The sequence below is a fragment of the Tinamus guttatus genome, unplaced genomic scaffold (genome assembly GCF_059628265.1).
Source record: "Tinamus guttatus ecotype Peru unplaced genomic scaffold, ASM5962826v1 Tinamus_guttatus_pri_ptg000794l, whole genome shotgun sequence".
In the NCBI taxonomy this organism is placed as follows: domain Eukaryota; kingdom Metazoa; phylum Chordata; class Aves; order Tinamiformes; family Tinamidae; genus Tinamus; species Tinamus guttatus.
Window position 1 is genome coordinate 117492 of NW_028289328.1, and position 22229 is coordinate 139720.

At 37.7% G+C, this 22229-nt stretch overlaps 1 protein-coding gene across 1 annotated transcript in view; it reads right to left on the reverse strand.

The window, feature by feature from the left end:
• KDM4C (lysine demethylase 4C) overlaps nucleotides 1-22229 on the reverse strand; it is a 236854-nt gene that overhangs the window by 77072 nt on the left and 137553 nt on the right. The window contains exons 13-15 of the mRNA XM_088537506.1: nucleotides 5522-5703; nucleotides 3369-3585; nucleotides 2139-2215 (exon numbers count right to left, since the gene is read on the reverse strand). Coding sequence (XP_088393632.1) covers nucleotides 2139-2215; nucleotides 3369-3585; nucleotides 5522-5703 — 476 coding nt within the window. The remainder of the gene's footprint in view (nucleotides 1-2138; nucleotides 2216-3368; nucleotides 3586-5521; nucleotides 5704-22229) is intronic.

Genomic DNA, 22229 nt, shown 5'->3' on the forward strand with positions numbered 1-22229 from the left:
CTGAAACAAATAATTCCGCGAAAAAATAAAACTGCCTTTTCTTGAGTTTCAAATAGTTATATATATAACTTCATATTGTGAAATTCAGAATTTTTCATGTAAGATGTTAATAAGAAATACTCTACTCCTCAAAAGTCTCAGTTTCGACAAATGAGTACTTTCTTTAAATGTGAATTTATCCCCTAAAATTTTGCGAAAGAAAAGTCCTAAGAGGTCAAGCTTTATCTTTTTCCTTCACATTTTCGTTTTTCTATCGCACGTCACAATTCTCCCTTATACTCCACACACGCTCCACTATTCTCTCTCCATAGTGTAAATCTAACAGTAAAATCAGTCATTATCTTACTGCTTTTGTTCTTATATTCTTCCTATCACTAGGCTACCTGAATGCCCTCCGCACTTGTAAAATAACCAAAATAATTTGTAAATTAAACCCCAGACTCTAAGCTCTTTTAGAAACCTCTATACAATACAGCATTAACAAAATATGGGGCTGCATTTTGCTTCCTATTTTTCAAGGAATTTTTAGAAATAACCACAGTATAATCAAAAGAAGACACCCCCCAAATTACCCTGCTCTGCCATTGCAGCTGACAGCAGGCTCCAAGGCAATGATCTAGGGTTTTCACGTTTTTCTTAAACAAAAACATATGACTCAATCCCACTCCCACAAGGTATTTCAGCAACAGTCTCCTTGGAATACCCACACCTCCCACTGCTGCCCCCTTCCAGAAAGGAAAAGGACAAAACTTTCTGATGTCTCCTGTTTGCTTAACTGACGAACAGTAGCTTGCATGTTCACGGCACCCTCACACGTGACAGCGGAGGCTGCTGGTTTTCCCTCAACTTTCCAGCAGCTCTGGAAGAAGAGATGCAAAAGTCGGTTCAGGCATCCTGAACCGTCTGACCGTCCGATAAGGAAGGTGTAACAAACCTTCCTGGTTACGAATGAAAGACGAAAATTGGATTTTCCCTAGTCAGAATGCCATGCCTACTATAACGAGACCGTATTACAGAAACAGAAATTGATTCGCTGAATTTTTAATAGCTGTTCTCCGATAAAAGACTGGACTAAACATTATAAACAGACGGTATTTTTGCAACGAGCAGTTGTAAGTCACTCTTTTCCCTTTGTTTCGCCCAGCTTACATTACACATGCATGCAAATGCTAGTTCCTTGGTTATTTCCTTAATACTCAACATTCACAAAGGAACATGAAAATGCTGACCATGTACAAAAGGAAAATGAAAGTTTTCACATTTCTTCTTACTTGTACTTTGCTAATGCAATCACTGTTAGTTATCTTAAAAGCGGAGTTGATAATTGCAAGAAATGAAGTGTGAAAAGTGATATTACAGTTTCCAGGAGTGCGAATCCTCATTTCTTCTTGAGCATATCTAAAAATTTTATCATTCCATTTAAGGATTTAAATTTTTAAGGCATCTGGACTATCTGATTTTAATTCAACAGCTGAATGAAAAAAAAACTGTGTTGCCATCAAAAATCATTATCACATTTCCTCAAGCTATTTTAATAAAAACAAATATTAGCTGCCTTGGCAGGCCAACTGATAGATTGGTGAAATGTAAAATTTTAAATTGATTTTTTTTGGATAAATATAGAATTTGAGGACTTTATCAATTATTACTTACTTATCTATTTATTTCTCTTTGCATAAAACTATTGCACACTATTTTTTATATCAAGCAATAGGCATTTAGGAGCTTCAGGAATTAAATCTTTTTCTGATAATGTACAGCAGTAAATCTTTAAATGCTGTAAAAGAACATTTTCATTCTACATTGCAATTTACTATTCTATTTCCCTTTCACTTCCCCGGTTGCCACACATACATACTTAAAGTATAAAATATTCAGAGGAAATTTCATTTCTTATTCTCTCTCTTACATATATATAAATGATCAGTTGCTTCTTTGAACAAATTTTACACAGAACTATTGTTAAACAAGATTTTTCTTGAGCATGCAAAACTTCTCCAAGTTTCTGTAAACAAAGCTTTAACAAAATTGTCTTCACACAAAAAAGCAGATACACAGGCTACATTCCACACTAAATTTGTGCACCTTTTTTTTTTTTTCTTTTTAGATCCGTAATGTTTTAGATATGTGACACTTACAGCTGCCCAGTCGCCTTTTCTGCATCGAGAACACAGCCATTCACTATGGATTTCATGGGAAGGAACGCCATAGCAACCTAGAATGAGAGAGCTGGGTTGAGTAATATATTTTGCCTTTCTCTCTGTGGCATTCATTACACTTAAGCTCAGTACGCTTAATTTCCTGTGACCATGGGACCCTTCCCATGTTAAGCTTAATGCTATTCTCCAGTCGTCTACGGAATATATAAATTATGTACTTTACAAACCTCAAAAAAATCAATATATTTATTATTTCCTTTCATTTCAATAGAAAGCATGCATTTCTCCCCTGCAGTAACAATGAAAAAATCAAATATGTGCACTGACATTCACTCTGTGCAGTCACATAGTACTTCCACATGGATTTCACACGGACTTCATGAAGTCCTAACATCTGTATAAAATAATACTGAGTAAACTTTGTGCACTTATCAATCACCCCCAAAAGAAAAAAAAACAGGGGGCATGAAATTACTACGTATCTACGGTAAAGGGCAATATTCACAAGTCCTCAAATATAGTAACATTTAATCCCGACTACTTAGTAAGAATACATTGGCACCACACTGTTGCTAAAATATCAGAAACAAAATAGGAATTTAACAGCTAGGGATTGAAGCTAGGATCAGCAGTTGGCAGTCCATAATTATTGAAAAGTTTACAGAAACATTAATAAGGTCACCCAGGTCATCACAAGGTCACTGTATCTGGAGATTACAAAATCGCCTCAGACTAACCAAGCAACCTTGAGTGCAGCTCACGGTTGGAACTGCAGCTTTTGCTGACAGAGAAAGCTCATCTTCCAATGTATGCAATTCCACTTACTGCACGCAAAGATACATGAGATCTTTTGGAACAGTAGCAAAGAAAGGTGAATATGAATGTAGCTTTTACAAAGGTCAGTTTATTGCCTGCCACATAACAGAATCAATGCTGTGGCTTTAAGAGCTTTTTCTTCTTCTTCTTCTTTTCAATGGTATGGATACTTAATTCTGAAGTTGTAATTCTTTACTGGTTTTGCAACAGCCGTGAACTATTAATGGAATATTTAAAAGAGTTCACAAAAAAATTTAGCCGGAGCTTTAAATAGTACATATAGAAATGTTCCTTGGGTATTTTGACATACCTGATGCCTCATTAATTATTGCTTTATCAGTTAAACAAAATTTGATATGACATTTCTACCAACTGAACAATTAGTTTATTTACTTGCATGAACTCGTACACGACACTTTGCACAGGAAATCAGAAGACTTGTTCCATCTTCTTCGATGAAGGCATTGGATGGATGGTTTTCAGTGTTTTCTTCACTATATATGAAACACATCTCTGGGATAAGTGGTTTTGTCTTTTCATTTTCACCCATAAATGTTTCTTCAGAGTTTGTTTCCCCAAAAGTATAATTGTCATCGTTATGGTTGTCTGGCTGGAAAAAAAATATATATATATATATTTAATTAAAAGAAAGGAAAACTTTACTTACTGGTCCTTCTGATAATGGTGAAATAACTTCTCCCCTCATAGTTCTTGCACTAGCTATGTAACAGTTTTATAAGAAAACTGATGCTTCTGGGTTCCTACCTGTAATTCTACAGTTTCTGGACCATTCCAACACTGTGAAATCAAGAAATAGCAGACTAAAAATTCGTGCTATTGCAATGTTGCTCAATGATATTGCATCACTGTTTCCCTAAGAGCTCTTCATCTGAGCCCAGGGCAGCTGAGAGTGAAGCTGCTAGACCTTAAAATCCCAGGAAGAGGACAGGAACTCCTGAGTAATGCTGACATATCTGATATTTTTCTGACAACTAGGAGGAACAATTAAACAAAGCAGCACCTGCCCCTGGCGGCTGATTTAATTGATTGGCAATTTCAACTCAATTATGCCTTCCCTTGTCACAAAAACAAAAACAAAGGGGGAAGCTGGTAGGCCAGCTTTTAACATAAAACATTTCCCCAGCTGGAAACACACAAGCATTTCCTAGATGGCAGCGTGGGCACAGAAAGCAGCAAGGGGGTTTGGGGGTAAGCAGGAGAGAAATCCATACCAATCCACTTTGCAGCTTGCTTCCCTGTCCTGGAAGGGTCAAGAGAGTCTTTTTCCTAATCCTTGCTCAGAGGGGGTTTCCCTTTTAACAGCCTTTCCGATTTGCAATGAAGAGGGAACAGAAGGCAGCAGTCCTTAGCACAGTGTCACTGAACACACTACAGTGGAGTTACCACAGAGTTATCACTTTTCTCCAAAAGGAATTTTGTAGTTTCCACCAGTTTAGGATTTCTGAGCTTTGATAGTTTAGGATTCCTAAATTCTAAACTTACTATTTTCCTGCCCAAAGTATTTTTCACTTTTCCATCACAGGCCACTCTGCTTTGCAGGTCTGTGGAGTGCATGAGACACAGCAGGTGACTATTTTCTGACATCCTGAAGTTCTTCAGAACCAAAAACTGATTCATAAAAATGTTCAGAATAGTCTTAGTTTTAAGGGTTTTTATATCTACTACCATATACACTTAAAATATTATGCAGTTTTGCCTGCAACTCTCCTGGAGGTGAAAATGCTGTAGCAGTAAGTACTTTTCTATACATGTACTAGTGTTAACTGGTAAAAACACCATAGGTTACAAAAAGATTCGGATGAAAGGTTTGCTTGTTCCTTACAGTTCAGTGTATTTCTTTCACAATACAGTGATGATGACATTGTGTTTAGTGTGTTTGTGTGAAAAAAAATTACTACACTGGTGTGTAAGAGCCCTTGAATGTTATTTTAAAGTAATTCGAAGGTCATTTTTTTTCAGGTTAAATATTTTATTAAGCAGAAAGCACTGAGTTTTACAAAAGAAACAACACTTTCTCAGCATTTTTAACTGATGCTTGATATCAGGTTGATATTCTCAACTTAATGTCAAAAAGCACTGTGGGTTAGATTGTTTCTGGGAGAATATTATTCTTAAGAAGGCCAAAATACTGTGAAAATAGTTATTTCTTCAACATTGCTGGAAGGAGGAGTGGTAGCAGCTCAAAGAAAAAGCATTCAAAGAAGGACCTCTAGGGAAGTATCTAGAAACATGAATCTACATGGATTCACCACCTTCAGAACTGTCTATGATCTGTAATGCTACACATACATTCTAATACAAATCCTACATGGACCCTAGAAAGCAAATAACACTGGCAGTTAATGCTAAATGCAACTGAATGGAGTATAAGTTCTAATTTCAGTCATATTGGGTTTATTTACTCTTCATATAAATCAAACACATAAGTTTCTCTGATTTCTCATTTACTATTTTACTGGGAATTAAGTGGCTGGGCAGCTATTTCACATGTTGCTGAAAAATGAAACTGTAAGGATCTCCCTTACCTTGTAGTATGGCATGAGCAGTGTGCAGATAGCACAGTGCGGTTCCTTTTTGGCACAGGCTGCATTATATTCCTTTTCAGCCTTGAAATTAGGTGCTCTCTTCTGCCAAAGGTATATAAGAGGCCTGGCCCACGTCTCTGTCTCCTGTACTTCCTCTTCAATTAAGGTAGTCTCAGGCAGTTCTTAAATAAAACAAATAATTGGTTACAATGACAAACAATACTGATGCTGTCAGGAGCACTAACGATGAATTCCAAACACTGCTAAAAGAAATCTATGTAAATACTACTGGAGAATTAGGCATTAGGACAAACAAGCACAAAGAAAAGAGATTTGACATCTATACCACACATTGACTATTTCGCACACACTAATGTATTTCAGTAGTTCTATGACGTAGAATTTGAGTTCCTATACTCATCAAAATTAATACATTTGTCCATTCCTCACTTCCTCCAGCCTCTATACTCCATCATGTCACAGCCTCTGCTTTAAATTCCTCATTGATGAAATATGCTACATTTTGTCCAAGAGCTGCATGAACGGCACCTTTCAACTTTTTGTGTAACCTCTGACAAGAAAAACAGACAAATGTTACAGACACTGAACAACGGGGAACAATCTGACCTAGGGCACAGCAGAACTTTCAGAAACGGTGTATGCCAGTTCCCATTACAGGATAGATGATTTATGGTCAGTTACAGCATTTCACTTATTACCAGTGTTTCTGTGCAGTACTTCTTCATAAAAATGATATTATGAAATAGAAAGTATCTAGAATGCCTAGAGGATAAAGCAGGAGGGCAGGTCAAAGAGAACGAACTTTCTCAATGCAAGAATTTTAAAAAGAAGCCATTTTCTCTTGAGAAAAAGATGTGAAAAAAATGAGAACCCTGGAAAAAGAGGAGTGGGAACAAAACTCTGCCCACGTGAAGTCAGCTTCTTAACTACTAATGACTCAAGTCAGCAGAAAAATTTTAGCCTAATCCAGCCTTGGCTGGGAACCTCAAGGTAGCTTGAAGGGCAGTTTAACTGCTTTAGCATCTGCAAACTACACCAACTTTGAGGAAAGAAATGTCTTTTCATTCTGGAAACCTGAGAATAAATTGTTAAGTCTTTTTTCCTGAATTGCATTCTTATACCCTTGTTCTGACCAGTGACAAGGGCTGTGGTTTTGTTCATTTAAATGGACTGTGCCTAATAAATATTTTGTGATCAATGAGAAGGTATGTAGGTGTCAATCAAGCCTAGAGAAAATGATGAGAATATGGAAAGGAAACCTATTGGTGTATTGAACAGAACCTGGAATAGAACTTTAAAAAAGTGGCAGGTGGTCTGTTTCTAATGATGTACTTAGAAAAAAATTAAAAAGTTTATTTCAGAAGAGAATTTCAACAACAGAGAAATGTTTAACGAAGTACAAAACACTGAATCATCACATTTCTTCAGCTTATGACTGCCTACAACCACATTACAGAAACAGAAAGGCTTTATGGATCTTCTCCCTATGATAAACTAGCATCCATTGCCACAAAAACATTATAAATTTGATAAATGACAAATAAAATATAAATTATATAAGAAAGCCAAATGTTGCATAAAGAAATTAATTATTATACCCTGCATGTAAGTTTTCTTCCATTTTTATACAGAATTTCTCAAGAGAACTGGTATCACTTCAATAAACATTTGCTCATAATCCAGGTAAAAGAAAAAAACCAAACCTGTGTGCAGAAAAGCCTGTCACCAAATCCATATTCAGCAACAGATCTTTTCTGTTGATTATGTAGATACAAATGTCAAGCAATTAAGAAACAGTTGACACAAGGATGAGATGAAGTATAAAATGTGGACCTCAGTTTTAAAGTTGTCTGACTATTTTCCTTTTAGTTAAATACCTCTGTCAAGAAGCAACACTTTTTTATTATTTATAACTTTTCCTAAATTGGAAAAAACAAATAGCTCTCAAATCTCTGCCTTTAATTCTAATCCTGTATTTTTTAACTTTCCTTACAGAATGATCTCACAAGTTTATAATATGAATGATCTCTTCTAGGAGCACCATTATTTAAAAAAAAATTTAGTTCTAAATTTAAAAAAAATTTAGCTCAGAGAGAATTCTGGGACTGATACTCCTTAGTCAGATTCTGAAATTCAGATCTTAACCTCAATTTTTATTCTCTACTTCTATCACAGTTTTCTGGTTTCCCACTGCTCCTGCACATTGCTAAATTCATGGGTATATTGGCTCTGCTTTTAATGAGACTAATATTTATGTCTTAATTACACATAAGGTCCACTATTTCAGTCCCTGCTTTGGCCATTTTCACAATCCTTTGCAGACAGAGGGACAAAAGAATGTAAATGCCAGGAAGAAACCTAGGAACACTCTTACATGACTTTATTGCTTTCAAGAGCTCTTCATTTACTTTCAAATCAGAATATCAAATGAAGCCAAGGACAAAATCCTGTATGCAGGACAAACTGAGGAAAAAAAATCACTTTCAAACTACTTTAATAAGTTTATTTTCCTCTTTATGTTATGTATAGAGCAATCACCTCGAGTTCAAAGGCTTTTTGACTGGAATCAAACCATCCCCAGTTGCCTCTGTCTCCAGAAAATCATTCCTTCTCCTTGGAGGCATCACTCCCTCTCAGTGCAGTGCACTCCTTCCTGCAGCCCTTTCCTTTCCCCCCTTGCATGAGCTATGGGACCCTCTGCTGTGACCACACTGCACCCTTCAGCCTCACTGTTCTCTCCTGGAATAGGCTCAGGAACCCACTTGGGAAGCAGCGACATCCAGCTGCTAATCCAGCACTTTGCAAAGGACCGCGACACAAGCCAAGAGCACGCGAAACCCAAGCTGGCAAATACCCGTAAGTTTCATCTGATCTCTTCTATCCTCTCTGCACAGATTTTGATTTTCAGTGGTATTTAAGAATTTCCAAGGCAATCTAAGGCATAATTTTTCATGGTTTTCAGAAACACTGTTTCATCTGCTTTCAGTCAGCATCTTCCCACTGCATACTCAAATCCTCAAATATCAACAGAAATTGATATTAAAAAATGAAAGCTACAGAATGCCTGACTCCCATTACAGAATATGGCAATAATGTAGCCTTTGATAATTTTCTCCAGGTGAAAAATACAATCTGTTATGTATTTTGCCTTAATTGGTCTGCCTTGTTCTGTTTTGCTTTACTTCAAATGTCCACCAACACTATTTACAGGAAAAATGTGCAAGTCAGCTTCTCAGCTGTTGCAGGCAAAGCAGGCTTCCTAGTTTCCACCAAGCCAGATAAATTACCTAAGAAGTGGTTACCCAAAGCAGTTATGCAAGAAAATAAAAAACAAAGCTCAAAATTACGTTTTTATTTTTATCAAGTTACCATACTTGATGCACTGTCTTTAGTGGCTCCTTTCAACACTTATTGCATAGCTGAAGGGCCTTCATTTATTTGGCCTAGCATAAAATTAATTTGATTTACATTGGTATGTATGGGTTCAGAATAGGCATTCATATGCCACATCCAAGTTCAGAATTTTCGGTCAGAGCAAAGAGACACTCTGCACCTCCTCATGTTCCTGAGAAAAGTTATAAAAGGCACAAAGCAACTGCAAACTGCAGCTTCCATCCACTCCAAATTCACTTCAACTGACAACTCCACAAGTCAGGATAAAGAAAAACTCCTGCCATCCATGTTGACCAAAAAAAATCAGAAGTTCAGCTGTCATAAGCAAACAGCCTTTCCTCAGTGAAGGGTCCTCACGACTAGCAAAAATCGTGGTGAAAGTATCAGCTCCTGCAGTGGAAGACGCTTGGACTCTCCCTCCCAAAACAGGCGTCTGCTTTCTGAGTCCAGTGAGCATCATTTCATGAGGCACCATGAACATGACGTTCCCCTAATAACCTTACATATTTTCACTTTTCTGAAAGAGAATTAGAAAAATTTAAAAATTCACAAAAATTAAAAATACATTATTCATCTTGTCTCGATTAATTTCTGAATTTTTTTGGCAAAGAAATGTCAAATAAATTTGCCCATAACACAATATACATGTGTAAGTGGCAATAAGAAAATACAGGCAGTGCATCTGCTAGACATGACAAGGAAACTCAGCGAACATTTGCAGCCCTCTTAAGAGAACTTTTTGAAAATTTCCATAATTATATACATAAGGTACATGTACTTATGACAAATACTCAAAGAGTCACCTTTAAAGTTTACATTTAACCTACACTCGTTATTCAATCTCCATTGGAATCACAGTATTCCAATAAAAAAAAAGTCCATAATAACAAATATTTTATCAAAAACTGAGGCCACCACTTCAGATTAAAAAAAAAAAAAAAAAAGGTCTTTAGCAAAACACCTTTTCATACAACACTATCTTTAAGTATAAATATGATGGTTAACCCAAAATACAACTTTTACTTCAGGAATTTTAAAATTACTTTAAAAATTTAATTCAAAAATTAAAGCTGTTTAAGACTTCAATGGAACTACAATTATCTGATTCTCTTTCTTATAATCAAGTCTCTTCTTTCTCAAGACTGTTTGTCTCAGGAGAACTTCTGTATATTAGCCATTATACTTAGAGGAAGATAAAATATAAAGATGTATGTCCTTATCTAGAAATGTTGTGTAGACAGCATCTCAAAAAAGTTGTAGCTAAGAAAGATCAATCACAGGAAAATAAAAACAAAAAACAACAACAAAAAAGTTTTATAATGTAGCATCTTTGTTTAAGCATGCATTGAAGTACACTGTAATTTCAAACCAGCCATTAACTTCACAGTTATAAATCAGCTTCACGTTACCCTTGTGTGACAAGTAGTATGGATCTCGTAAAATCTGGTGATTAACAGCAAATATGAAGTTAACTTTTCAGTTTCAAGATTTCCATGAGAAGGGAAAAAAATGTTATCTTTAAATAACTTATATTTAACATGAATCTCAAGATGAGCAAATATTTTGTAGGAACAAACAAAGAAATCTTGGGCATCCTGTAATGTGAAAGAAAAAAGTCAGCAAGCAGAGATTCAGCTGTATCAAGAAACACTGGCAGACTCTTTAAGGTATTCCAAATGAAGGCACATTTTTAATATAAATCAGAGTACTGTCCCTCCAATTTACACATTAATGTTATGCACAACAAGAAAACAGAACGGAGTGATACAGTACCCACACCTGAAATTCTGTCCACAACTGTAAAGACAACCTCAGTTCTGTCAAAGTGTTTGGCAGTACAAATTAAAGCAGGCAGAAATTTCATGCCTCAGATAAGTTTTCCAAGTTGGAATACACATTTAAATAAGCTAGAAGACCCCTTACTGAATACACTTTGCTAACATTCTTTACTTGGATTCAAATACCTTATGAAAAGATAACAATACTTCCTTAAATTAATACATCACTACTTTTTTTTGTTATGCTTTGATAATAATAATTATGTATTACGCCTTTGCAGCATCAAAATAACACTCTCAGTCATAACAGCCTTCCAAGGACAGCTTAACGTGTGAGGTTGTAAAGTTGCAAAAACTATTTAAAATATTTACATGAATAATGTCTTGTAATTTCTATTTTTCTGGCTGATATTGCATTGCATATTTGTAGAGAATCTTAAAATGCATCAGTGTCTGCCGCCCAAAATGTATTAATGACTTAAGTTATGTCTTTTTTAATGGCATTCTTACTGCCGGGCCCTAACCTGAGATCTTAAGTCTAATGCTTTTTTGTAATATTATACCAGATACAGATGATAACAACATTAGGCATTTGTTTCCTGCAGGTATAGAATATGGAATCTTTGTTTCCAAATCAAGATGCAGGAGCCTTTGACAGGTTAATTAACAACTTCACATATATGAAAAAAAATGTTAAAACTTACTGTATGATACAATAACTCAGTCTTAATGCTAATGATACTAAAGGACGGTTATCAATGTCAAACTCTATCCTATTTGGTGACATAACCTTTATACCTGAAAATAATATTTATTCATTTATTTCTAATTAATTTCAATATTACTATTTAGGATAGACCAGTTCTGACTTACAAAATTATTTATGCAAAATTGTCTAGCCAAAAAGAAAATTATGTCTTGGAATGTGTTCTGGTTCAAAGGGAACTCTTTCTGAAACAGAGTACATAGAATCAGTTACTGTGCTGCTTTCCAACTGGGTTAAGTGAATAATGCTTGAATTAAATAAATGCTTTGTTTTCACAAACGTTATTGGCTTAATAGTTTGTGATAAACTTGTTTCAACACTCCATGCCATTGCTTTGAACAATTTTTGCTTACTAAGTTAAACTGAGAATCTCAGAAGGAAAAACATTTGGGACATTTGCAGAATGGGCTATTGCCAGTATTTGCTGATCTAACCCAGCAGATGTGAAAAGCCATAGATGCTAATACAGTATAATTTTATTTTGCCAATCTCAACAATGATTTTGCTGCTTGAGGTTATGTTCCACTGATGCTTCCTGGCTTTGTATAGCAGCATTCTCTGCTATGAAGAGCATAGCAGCATCTGTTATTTTTCAGGTAGCTGAGCATAATCCCAGCCCTGGGAGGCATTATATATAGTTTCAAATGTCCTGGAGGAAATAATAATAGGAAAAAAAAAGTTGGGGGGGGAGGATAGGGAAGTCAGTCAGGAGAAAAGACTTGTAACTCTGAAACTTCACTGTTCCTAAAGTATATCTGCAAACTTAATTTCTGAAATTGTGCTTCCCTTTTCTGGTCATGAAAGTCATAGTTTTCAGAGCAAAAGATTAAAATGTGAACTTTTAATTTCTTTTAACAGTACTGCACTGCATGTACATATTTGGTTAAAGAGCCTGGTTGCTGAGCTATTAATTAAGTCTTCAGTTTGCATAAAAGATGTATATAAAGACAGACATACAGGATCAAAGCCCTGGAGTGTAAGCCTAAGAACTCCTGGAATAAATTTGGGTTAGCTCACAAGAGAAACTAATGGGCTTTTTTATTTTAAAACGTATAATATTTTTAAAGTGGAGTGCACCAATATTAGCAGACCTCAAAATGCTTTGAAAGGTCAGAAAAATTAAGAGTCTTAAAAAATTTGTAAAAAGAAGAATTTACAGAATTGAAAGATAAAAAGATTAATTTAGACATTAGGATACTCTGACTTTGCTTGCACATACTTTTAGAGCCCAATAAATCAATTTATGTTTGCACCGTATTTGAACTGAATTTTGCAACTGCTACAATCTGCTAAATATAATTTCTACATGTACGGAGATTTTAATTGCACTGCTGTACCATTGTGCTAAATCAAAATCCCATGCAATATCAACAAACTTCAAACAGGTCAATTTTGCATTATGCACTAAAACCTCCATATGTTTAAAGGAATCTGGTAAAGGGTACTGAACACTGACATTAATTGGTATAGCTGTCAGGATATTCTTGAGGGTGGGGGCTGATCATTACAGCAGCAATGATTACTTTGGCAAGGACATGATTCTCAATTTGGTACCACTGGGATTAAAAACGTAATAGAGAAGAACCATATTGTGATCAAGAACAAGTCGTGATAAGACTGGCTGTATATGGGACCACTACTGGAAAAAATCTCACCAAAAATATGAAAAGGAGGGTTGGAAAAATCTAGCTGGGATTTTTTATGAATAGAAAAAGAACACACTGATCCCACAGATACTTGGGAAGAATTCCAAAACAGAAAGGTTCTAATAAGCTGGAGAAAGAAAAAAGGAAAATAAGGGCTCATTGCTGGGTAGCTGCTTGCCAGTAGTAGCAGAGATGCCAGAAGAGGCACAATGCAAGAACAGCATGCTAGAACAAGAAAAAATGCATGTTTAGAAAAGACAACATGATGTTTAAGTGAGGTACACAGAGAATTAGCCTAAGTTCATAAAAACAAACTTGCAAACTCAAATTATATGCAGTGCTCATCTGCACAGGGATCATTTACATCTTTTACAGTGTTAAAGCAATGACTGTTATGAGTATCAAGGATGAAGGAAAAGTCTGATTTGATCCTGATCCTCCTCACAATAATGACGCAGAAGATCCAGGAGAAATATTGCTAAAATGGTTACTACCATGGTAAAAGCTGAATAAACGAAGACAGCAAGGGGCTTTAGCTGCCTGCCATCAACATATTGCTTCCCAGTGACGGGGGACACCTAACTTCATGATGGTAACTAAACTGACATTTTTATTGAACTGTATACTGCAATAGCTACACTCTGCTAAACATCTCTACTGGTATGCTGATCTAAATAAGTGCACTGCTATATCACTTTCCTAAGCTGAAATCCCACGTCACTTCAACTAACTTAAAACATATACATCTTGTGTTATGCATTAAACTTTCCACGTGTAAAATACCTAGAAAAGAACCTGGTCAGAGGGTATGGGACTCCAGCAGTATTCTATGTCAAATGGTAAATAACAAATCCTCTTTGACTTACACTAGTATTTTCTTGGCAGACTCCCTTCCCTTGAAAAAGCTTTGAGGATTCCTAACGTACAGAAGCAGGTTATGTTTCCCTTTACCGTAAGATCAATCTTCCAGGCCTATAACATTTTCATTTTTAAAACTTCCATTTTACCTTGCCTACTTATTCTTACAACAAAATCATGCCCTACTTCAAACTGTGGAACATAAAGACTTAAAAAACAGATCCTCTGAACTCTCGAAGTAGCTAAACAACTGTTTGGTGAATGTGGAATATAGAACAAAGCCCTACTATTCAAATCATCAAAGATATCCACTAATTCTGGCTACCAAGGCTGAAGCAAAAGCAACAAATTCTGAACTGAAACTAAAAGAAATGAACTGCCTAATCATTTCAAAAAAAGCTACAGGTGCTTATGATGTCCGAAACCAAAATCAAAACTTAGTAAATTCGGCAACCCACCAGTTGTGACCAGTGAGGTCACAAAAGTGGAAGTGTTTTTACATCAACAGCCCAGCACATCAAATGACGCATACGAGAAAAAATGCCCATTTTAATAATGCATTATAGCAATCCCAGTAATTTCACCTATCTTTACAGAGTAAAACTTTAAAGAATATTCACTGACTTTGTAACTTAGTTCAAAAAGGCACTAGATCTAAATCGAAGAAGTAACCATAGCAAACTTCTTGGAATTTACCGCTTATATCAAGAGCAAAAAGAATATAACTGTCAATAAAAAAGCATCACAAGAGGAGACGAAAAGCTAAAAACGGGCTGGTATCTTCTCTTTGATAAAAGGTGTATTTCACAGCACTGTAAATCATTTATTACCACTGTAAATCATTTATTACCATTCCATTCCCCCATGTAGATTTTTATATTGTTTAATGGGCAAAGTTTTTTAATTTCCATTCAAAAAACAATTCACTTGCAGTCACTGTACTTACCAGTTACAAGATTTGATAGGTAAAAACAAATGAGACTGGAATTTTTAAGAACTGCCTTTAACATTCAAATAGGCATTGGTGATTAACTTATGAAACGCCAGTTTCCACACAATTTCATGAGCTTACTAAAGCTCATCTAAGCTATCAAATTCTGAATGTATAACATAAGCTGAATTTACTTTTTTTTTATAGAATTAAGAAATACTTAGACCAGATAGTCTGATCATTCCTTTTATGCAAATATTTAGTCAAGGGATATCGATGATGTAAAATAATCCTACTGTGAAGGATTCAACAAAATATATGAGGTTCTTTACGAGACAAAAACTTATTCCACTTTCTTTAAAATTAATTGCTCTTGAATCTCTGGACACTTACAAAATGGCCCAAGCAACAGTAGAGCAGGTTTGTCTGTCCCATTCACTCTCAAAGTTAACCAGTACTACCACACTAGTGTAAAAGTATGCGTAGTTCATTCTCCCCACAATTTTTCTTATTTCTGAGATTTTTCAAGCTAGCATGCAATCTAATTATTACTATTTTCTGAAACTCTCTACAAAGTTCGTCCAACCTGTTCCTCAATGTGCATATCTGTAAAAAAAGGAAAAATACAAAAACTTTTCTCCCACTTTTCAGGAATCTCTCGCCTATCAAAACGGTCAGTGAAATATGACAAAATTATTTGGTATTTCTTCCATATGCTAAAATTTTAATAGATTTTCATTGACCCAAGTACCCAAAAAAGCACCCAAGTATTTACTGAAGGCTTCAGAGCATGTTAGAAACATTACAGACCAAATTCACCAACATCCTGATATTTTTTATGCCACTCTAGAAATGAAAAGCAGCACCAGCTGGGAAGAAAAATAGCTCATCATTACTTTATATCTCTACAGCAGCACAAAACACTCGAGTTTGACCTTTCTCAATATACCATTCCAGGATAAATGCTCCTGAGCAAACCACAGTTCAAGTTTTGAGGAATCAGGTTACTGAAATGCTAAAATTTAAGTGTGTGGTAAAGTTCTTTGCTGAAGCAAGGTCTTGGGTATTTGCATTTCTTCATAAATCAAACACGGAAGACTTGGAACAGAAAGATTCAATCACAGCTCCGAATTCAGATGATAAATCAATGCTTCAATTGGAATTATAAATAAATAGCTTCAAGCTACAGTTCCAGCTCAGATCACTAAAACAAATATCCAGCAAATGCTCCATAAAGCACATACTCTAGACAACAACTGCACTCAATGTCTCTTAAGGATCAGATCATGTATTTTTTTTTGTTCATTAAAAAATACATGATTGCACACACTTCTCTGCCAAGAAAAAGCATTTAGTAAAACAACATTGGCATTAAAATCACATCACTTTCAACAGTGATAGTGTACGAAACAACTTCAGATTTTTACAGACAAAGGTAACGAGAATTCTACAGGTTTGTTTTTCCAATTTGGGAAAAATATCACTACTGTGATATCTTGGAACAAGGATAACTTATTATGCAATGCTCTGTACCAACTTCCCAGGGAATTAATCCTCTTCAAATATGCCATACATTTTCTGTGTTTCTCTTTGGACTGTGATAATCTTACAGAAGATGCATCTGTCTCCTTGGCAAACTTTACATCCAGTTTGCCTACTGACTCTAGCTACCCTTGAGAAGGCTGTTGAAAGGCTGTGCTGACACAGCAGGGATAACATTTTCCTTTTGGCGTGCTTGATAATCAGTAATTATATAGGACTCCATATCTGAGTCTGAGTTCTTCAGAGGCAAAGTATAATTGTTTTGAAGCGACCTGATAAACGTGCGCAATTAGAGTTGCAAGGTTCACTTAGAACATAGTGAGTCTTAATAAACATATCATATACTACAGGCAGCAAATGAGAGAGAAGAGTCAGAGTAGCTGGGTTGTATCCCTCTCTTGAATCACAATAATGACTAGTTTTGGTCCTGACATTTGTAGATGTCCAATCTGAGAGAGATTAGCTCTGCTTGTGAAAGATGCCAAGGGACAAGAGCTGCCAGTGGTTATAATCAGAGTTGACAGTTCTCACCATTTCTGGAGCTGAGCTGCTAGCCCACAAGCTTGACAAACAGCACTGGACATACAGAGAAAGCTTCTATCTATCTGACCTTTTCAAACCTCCCTTTTCTAAGGATCTACTTGGGATTCTGACAGAAACTCGTAAAGCTCTGAGTTTTCATAATACAGCATGCTACCCACACGCTAGAATATTTCCTTAATTACTACAATGTTATTAATTTCATTAATTAGTATATTCTATCCTTAAAAATAAATTCAGACAAAACAGAAATAATGTTAAGTAGCATAGGAATAGAGAACACTATCCTTTTTATGGTACCAATACAGCTGTAAGTAGTGGATCATGCTAGTGTCTTCCAAAGATGCCAAAGTATGAAAAACACAAATTTTTGACTTACCTACTTCCCTTCCCACACAAGAACAACCTATTTTTAAAGAAGTAAAATTTAAAAACGAGATTAATGCAGTATGGAAGTAAAAATGTTAATGCGAACTTTAATACTCATGTGGAAAAATAAACATGCATCTATCAACTAGTTAACACATTGCTCTATAGCTCCTAAATAAATGTCAGAAAAAGAGACTTAATATTTCTTTCCTAAATGAGTAATGATCTTCAAGTCAAATCTGGCATTTTAAGCTTTGAAGCAAAAGAATCATAATTGCATCTACAAGTATAATTTTAACTTTTTTTTCAGTATGCTTAACCTATTTATGACTTCACTGAATATACCTTATATGACTTGAATATCGGTTTCAGCTCAAGAAGACCTCATGGATTGCAGTAACTTACTGTAAAAAGGAAAGGAATCTTTACTTCTTGCTACAACAAAAGGAAAAACGGAATCACAGAATGGTTCATGTTGGAAGGGCCCTCTAGAGATCATCTAGTCCAACCCCCTGCTCCAGCAGGGTCACCTAGAGCACGTGGCACAGGGTGGCATCCAGGTGGGTTTGGGAGATCTCCAGAGAAGGAGACTCCACAGCCTCTCTGGGCAGCCTGTGCCAGGGCTCTGTCACCCTCACAGGAAAGAAGTTCTTCCTCATATGGAAGTGGAACCGCCTGTGTTTCAATTTATACTCTAAAACTAGAAATTTATCTGATCAAACTCTTGTCCAATCCACTTTTCCATTCTCTATAGCGTTGTCCTTTTTCACATTCCTATTTTACAAAGCAACATGACATTGAACTTCTGAAAACAACCTAAAACGTTAAAAAATGCGTACAAAGAACACTTCCCGCTCCTACTTTATACTATTATTAGAGCATTTAGGGAAATGCAAAGCTTTTGTCAATTTGAATCTAAAAGCAGTTGCTAATGTTGCATGCCCAAACACTGCTAGAAATAAATCTCTGGGACCAATCAATGTCTACCCAAAGCCACTATACTTGCTACGTCTGCTGAATTTGCCTTTTTTTATTGCCTAAGTGAGCAGAAATATAACTGCATTAAATACAAAATAATAATATTACCACAAGCTAATATACCAGCACTGAGCATACACAGGGTTCATTATGTAAAAGTATTAATATTTTGACTGTGACATGCAGCTCATGCTGTATTGCTGCACTTATTTTTCTAAACTGGAAGCCAGAGTTGTACTTTCTGTATTCAATTCCCCTGTTCCCTGTATTCTCCATTACTGGTATTTGTTTAGGCATTAAATCTGCCTCACAATTATAATAAGAGAGAGTTAAGAGTCAAATACAAAAAGGGAGAGACTTTAGGAAAAAAAAAAACCTAAAAAGCAAGAACCAAAAAAAAATCACAGAGGTAAAAATCTGACACTAACAGATCCCATATTAATAATTAACCCAATCCTTTCATCCTTTTTCTTGAGAAGGATTTGAAAGGATTGGGTTCATTGCTTGTCTCAAGAAACATTCAGATCATAAAGGAACATAAGCAGTTAAGCAGCATATGCACTGAAAACAAAATATGAAGCTTGAGTGTCCAACCAATCCTGTTAGCAAAAAAAAAAAAAGAAAATAATACTAATTTCTGCAAAAGTAACCACTTCTGCAAAAAATACCATTTCTGCAAAAAATACCACTTTTTACTTTGTCGGATCCAGATAAATCAAATCTAATTTATCCAACGCACACATTTGCCTTTTTAGAGGTCAGGCGAACTCAGAAGTATGAGAGGATATCCAAGTAACGGAGGCTTCCCGATAGAAGACGGATACGATGAGCCGGACTAGGACCAAGGCAAAAAGATTGTGGGAAAGTCATCAGATGGAAGAACACAGAAGTAGGAGAGGAAGAACCTGTAAACAAGCTTATCCGTGCAGGATAGAGGACTGTGCGCAGGCCAATCAAGTAAACGCGTGCCCCGATATCTACAGCCAACCTAGCACGGTAGAAGACGCAGGTGGACAGCAGTATGTAACCAACTGCAACGTAAGTGTACGCGTGGCTAGATGACTTAGCAGAAATGTAGTAGATGAATAGAGTCCTGTAACGCGAATAAAGCCATTTCTGTTAGACTCATATTGAAGCCTTCAGGAGTCATGTCTGGCCTCCCGCAGACGGGTGACCCCAATGTGATGTGATTTCAGCGCATTTCAAGTGGGACACCCCAATGGGAGCACCCGCTGGGGAACGGCTCGGCGGGACCGAGGTCTGGGACGGACAGGGTGGCAATCCGTGAAGACTGGAAGATTCGTTGCAATGGTCACCTGGTGGAGGTGAGCAGCCGGGGCAGGAGATGGGCAGTCAAGAACTAGGGAAGAAAGTGCAATTGTTAAGATCCTCCTGCATATTCTCTCTAAGAGAGGAATTAAATACGATGAGCAGACTCTCTGCAAGCTTTTGATCTGGTGCAGAGAGAATGGGTTCAAAGCCGAGCCCCACCTAGCGTTTGATGTGGAGACGTGGGAGGATGTAGGGCGGCAGCTCTGGGATCATATCGCTGACGGGGATAAGCAGGCCAGGGACCTTGCTACTACGTGGCAGCTGGTCCTGTCTACCTTATCCGATATGAAAGCAGAAAGGGAAGTGGCTGCCGGAGCCATGACAGCCTTTGCGAGCACTTCAGGAACGGGACCGCCACGCCACCGAAAACCGCTGGTGTTGGGGGATCCATCGCCAACGTCCCCAGCCCCGCCCGCACCGGCATCTACACCGCCTGCGCCGCCGCTTCCGGGCCCCGCCGGAGAGCCTGAGGAACGGCCCGGCCTGCTCCGGGACTTGTTGGATCCCCTTGAAAACTTAGAGAAGGGGGCCGGGGAAGGAAAGGCGAATGAGACCAAGGAGACGGTGGTGCAGGGAAAAGCGGATTGCGATCCCCAAATTCACTGGAGATAAGACTGTCACCAGCGGAGCAAGGAGCTTTGTCAGCATTTCCTGTGATAGCAGGCCCCCCAGGGCAGCCAAATCAGTGGACGCTTTTGCCATTTGATTTAGTGAAAGAGGCATATAAATTGGTACAGCAGTACGGCTTACATGGTCCACAGACGGTTTGTGATACTGAGAAAGAGATTTGATCCTTCTTTTAAAGTGGGCGTTGCAGAATTGTAATGCTTTAAGTTAGGGCTATTGTTTCTATTTGCTATGTTCATCTGTATTATGTGTTGTATCCTTTGTATAATGATGCTGACAAGAGGTATGGTTGAAACTGCTATGAAAACATTATCTGTTCGGGTCCTTCGCTACAACAGATTGACCTCTACGGATCACAGGGTGGCATGTATTGGAGGTGGAAATTTGTATGATCTGTAGAGTCATAAAACTTTGAGAAAGAAGATGTTTGCCTGCCCGGGCTGAGCGATAAGGAGCACGGAGGCAGCTGCTCAGCCAGGCTCAGAGCCGACCTCCTCCAAAAGCAGCTGAAAGCGGCTGCTCGACCGGGCTTGTAGCCAACTTAACTGCAAACATCCTCTAGACTAGTTTGAAGGTCAAACACCCAAGAGGGAGGAAGATGAGGAAGACAGGACCCTCAGACTGACGGCTGGGACCACTTACTGGTATGCACACCTGCATGACCAGGAGGGAAGGTTATGTGACTGAAGGTGGAGTTTGTCCGCCCCCCGGTCTGCCTGCTGGCACGTACTGGCCCTACGTGGCAGGATGCACCGGGCATAAACAGACAGTGCGGAGAGAGGCGGGGTGAGACTCCTAACACCGAGGCCTATGTTGTCTCCGCGGGGATGCTTGCCGAGTTAGGAGCCTGCCAGCAACCCTCTTATCTTCCAACTCAGAGAATGCTCAGTCTCAGTATCCTGTTGGCCAGTATTACCTCAAGAGTAATTATTCATACTTTGCTTCTTTAGTGTGCTTTCACCTGAATAGCCGTAGCCACCTTGCTCTGTGTGATTATTGCCAAATCCCAAGCCCATTCGCAACCTAATCGGTGACGAGGATGCGCTTTGGCAATTGAAACAGTGGAACTCGCTCGTGGATTGCACAGCTACGTGAGGTCGTGCCACTGGATAGAAACTGTGTTTGTGCTGTTTGTGGTCTTTAGATCTCTATTGTGTAATATATATCAGCAAAGAGGGCTGAATAAGCACAACAAGAAAGTGCAGAATTTGAAAGCGGGAAAGCCAGGAATAACTCAGACTGCAGTGCCCCCCCGCCACCTCCAACAGGGGAGGACTGGGATCTGTATTCTGACTTGTATCCTTGGAAAGAGACTAGGGAAATACTTCAGCATAGGGAACAAGAATGAAGCGACGGCCAAGCTCCAGTGCGACTGACACGGAAGGACCAGCAACAATCCTTACAAATTGTAAAAGCCTCAGTTGCTACTGAAGCGGAGGCCTCCTTAATATATGGAAATCCCAAGCAATTTCTGGGGAGGAAACCAAACTGAAGCTGTGCAAACATAAATAGAAATGGAAATAAAGAACCTTCCAAAAAGTCTGGGACATCTTAATAATCAATTTAAAAGATTGTTTCTTTACCATACCATTGCATCCTGAGGATCATGAAAAATTCACATTCTCTGTACCCTCCGTTAACAAACAAGCCCTATGCAGCGATATAACTGGGTAGTGTTTCCTTGGGGTCTGAAAAATTCACCCACCCTGTGCCAGCTCTATGTCTCGTGGGCATTAACTCCCATCCATCAGATACACCCTGAACTAATGATCTACCATTATATGGACGATATTGTAGTAGCCGGAAAGCATCTGGAGGCAGAAAGTCTGCTGACAGAGATGGAAAAGATCCTAGGAGCGGGAGGTCTACAGATAGCGCCAGAGAAAGTACAACGGCAGCCAGCTTGGCGCTACCTGGGCTGGGAGAT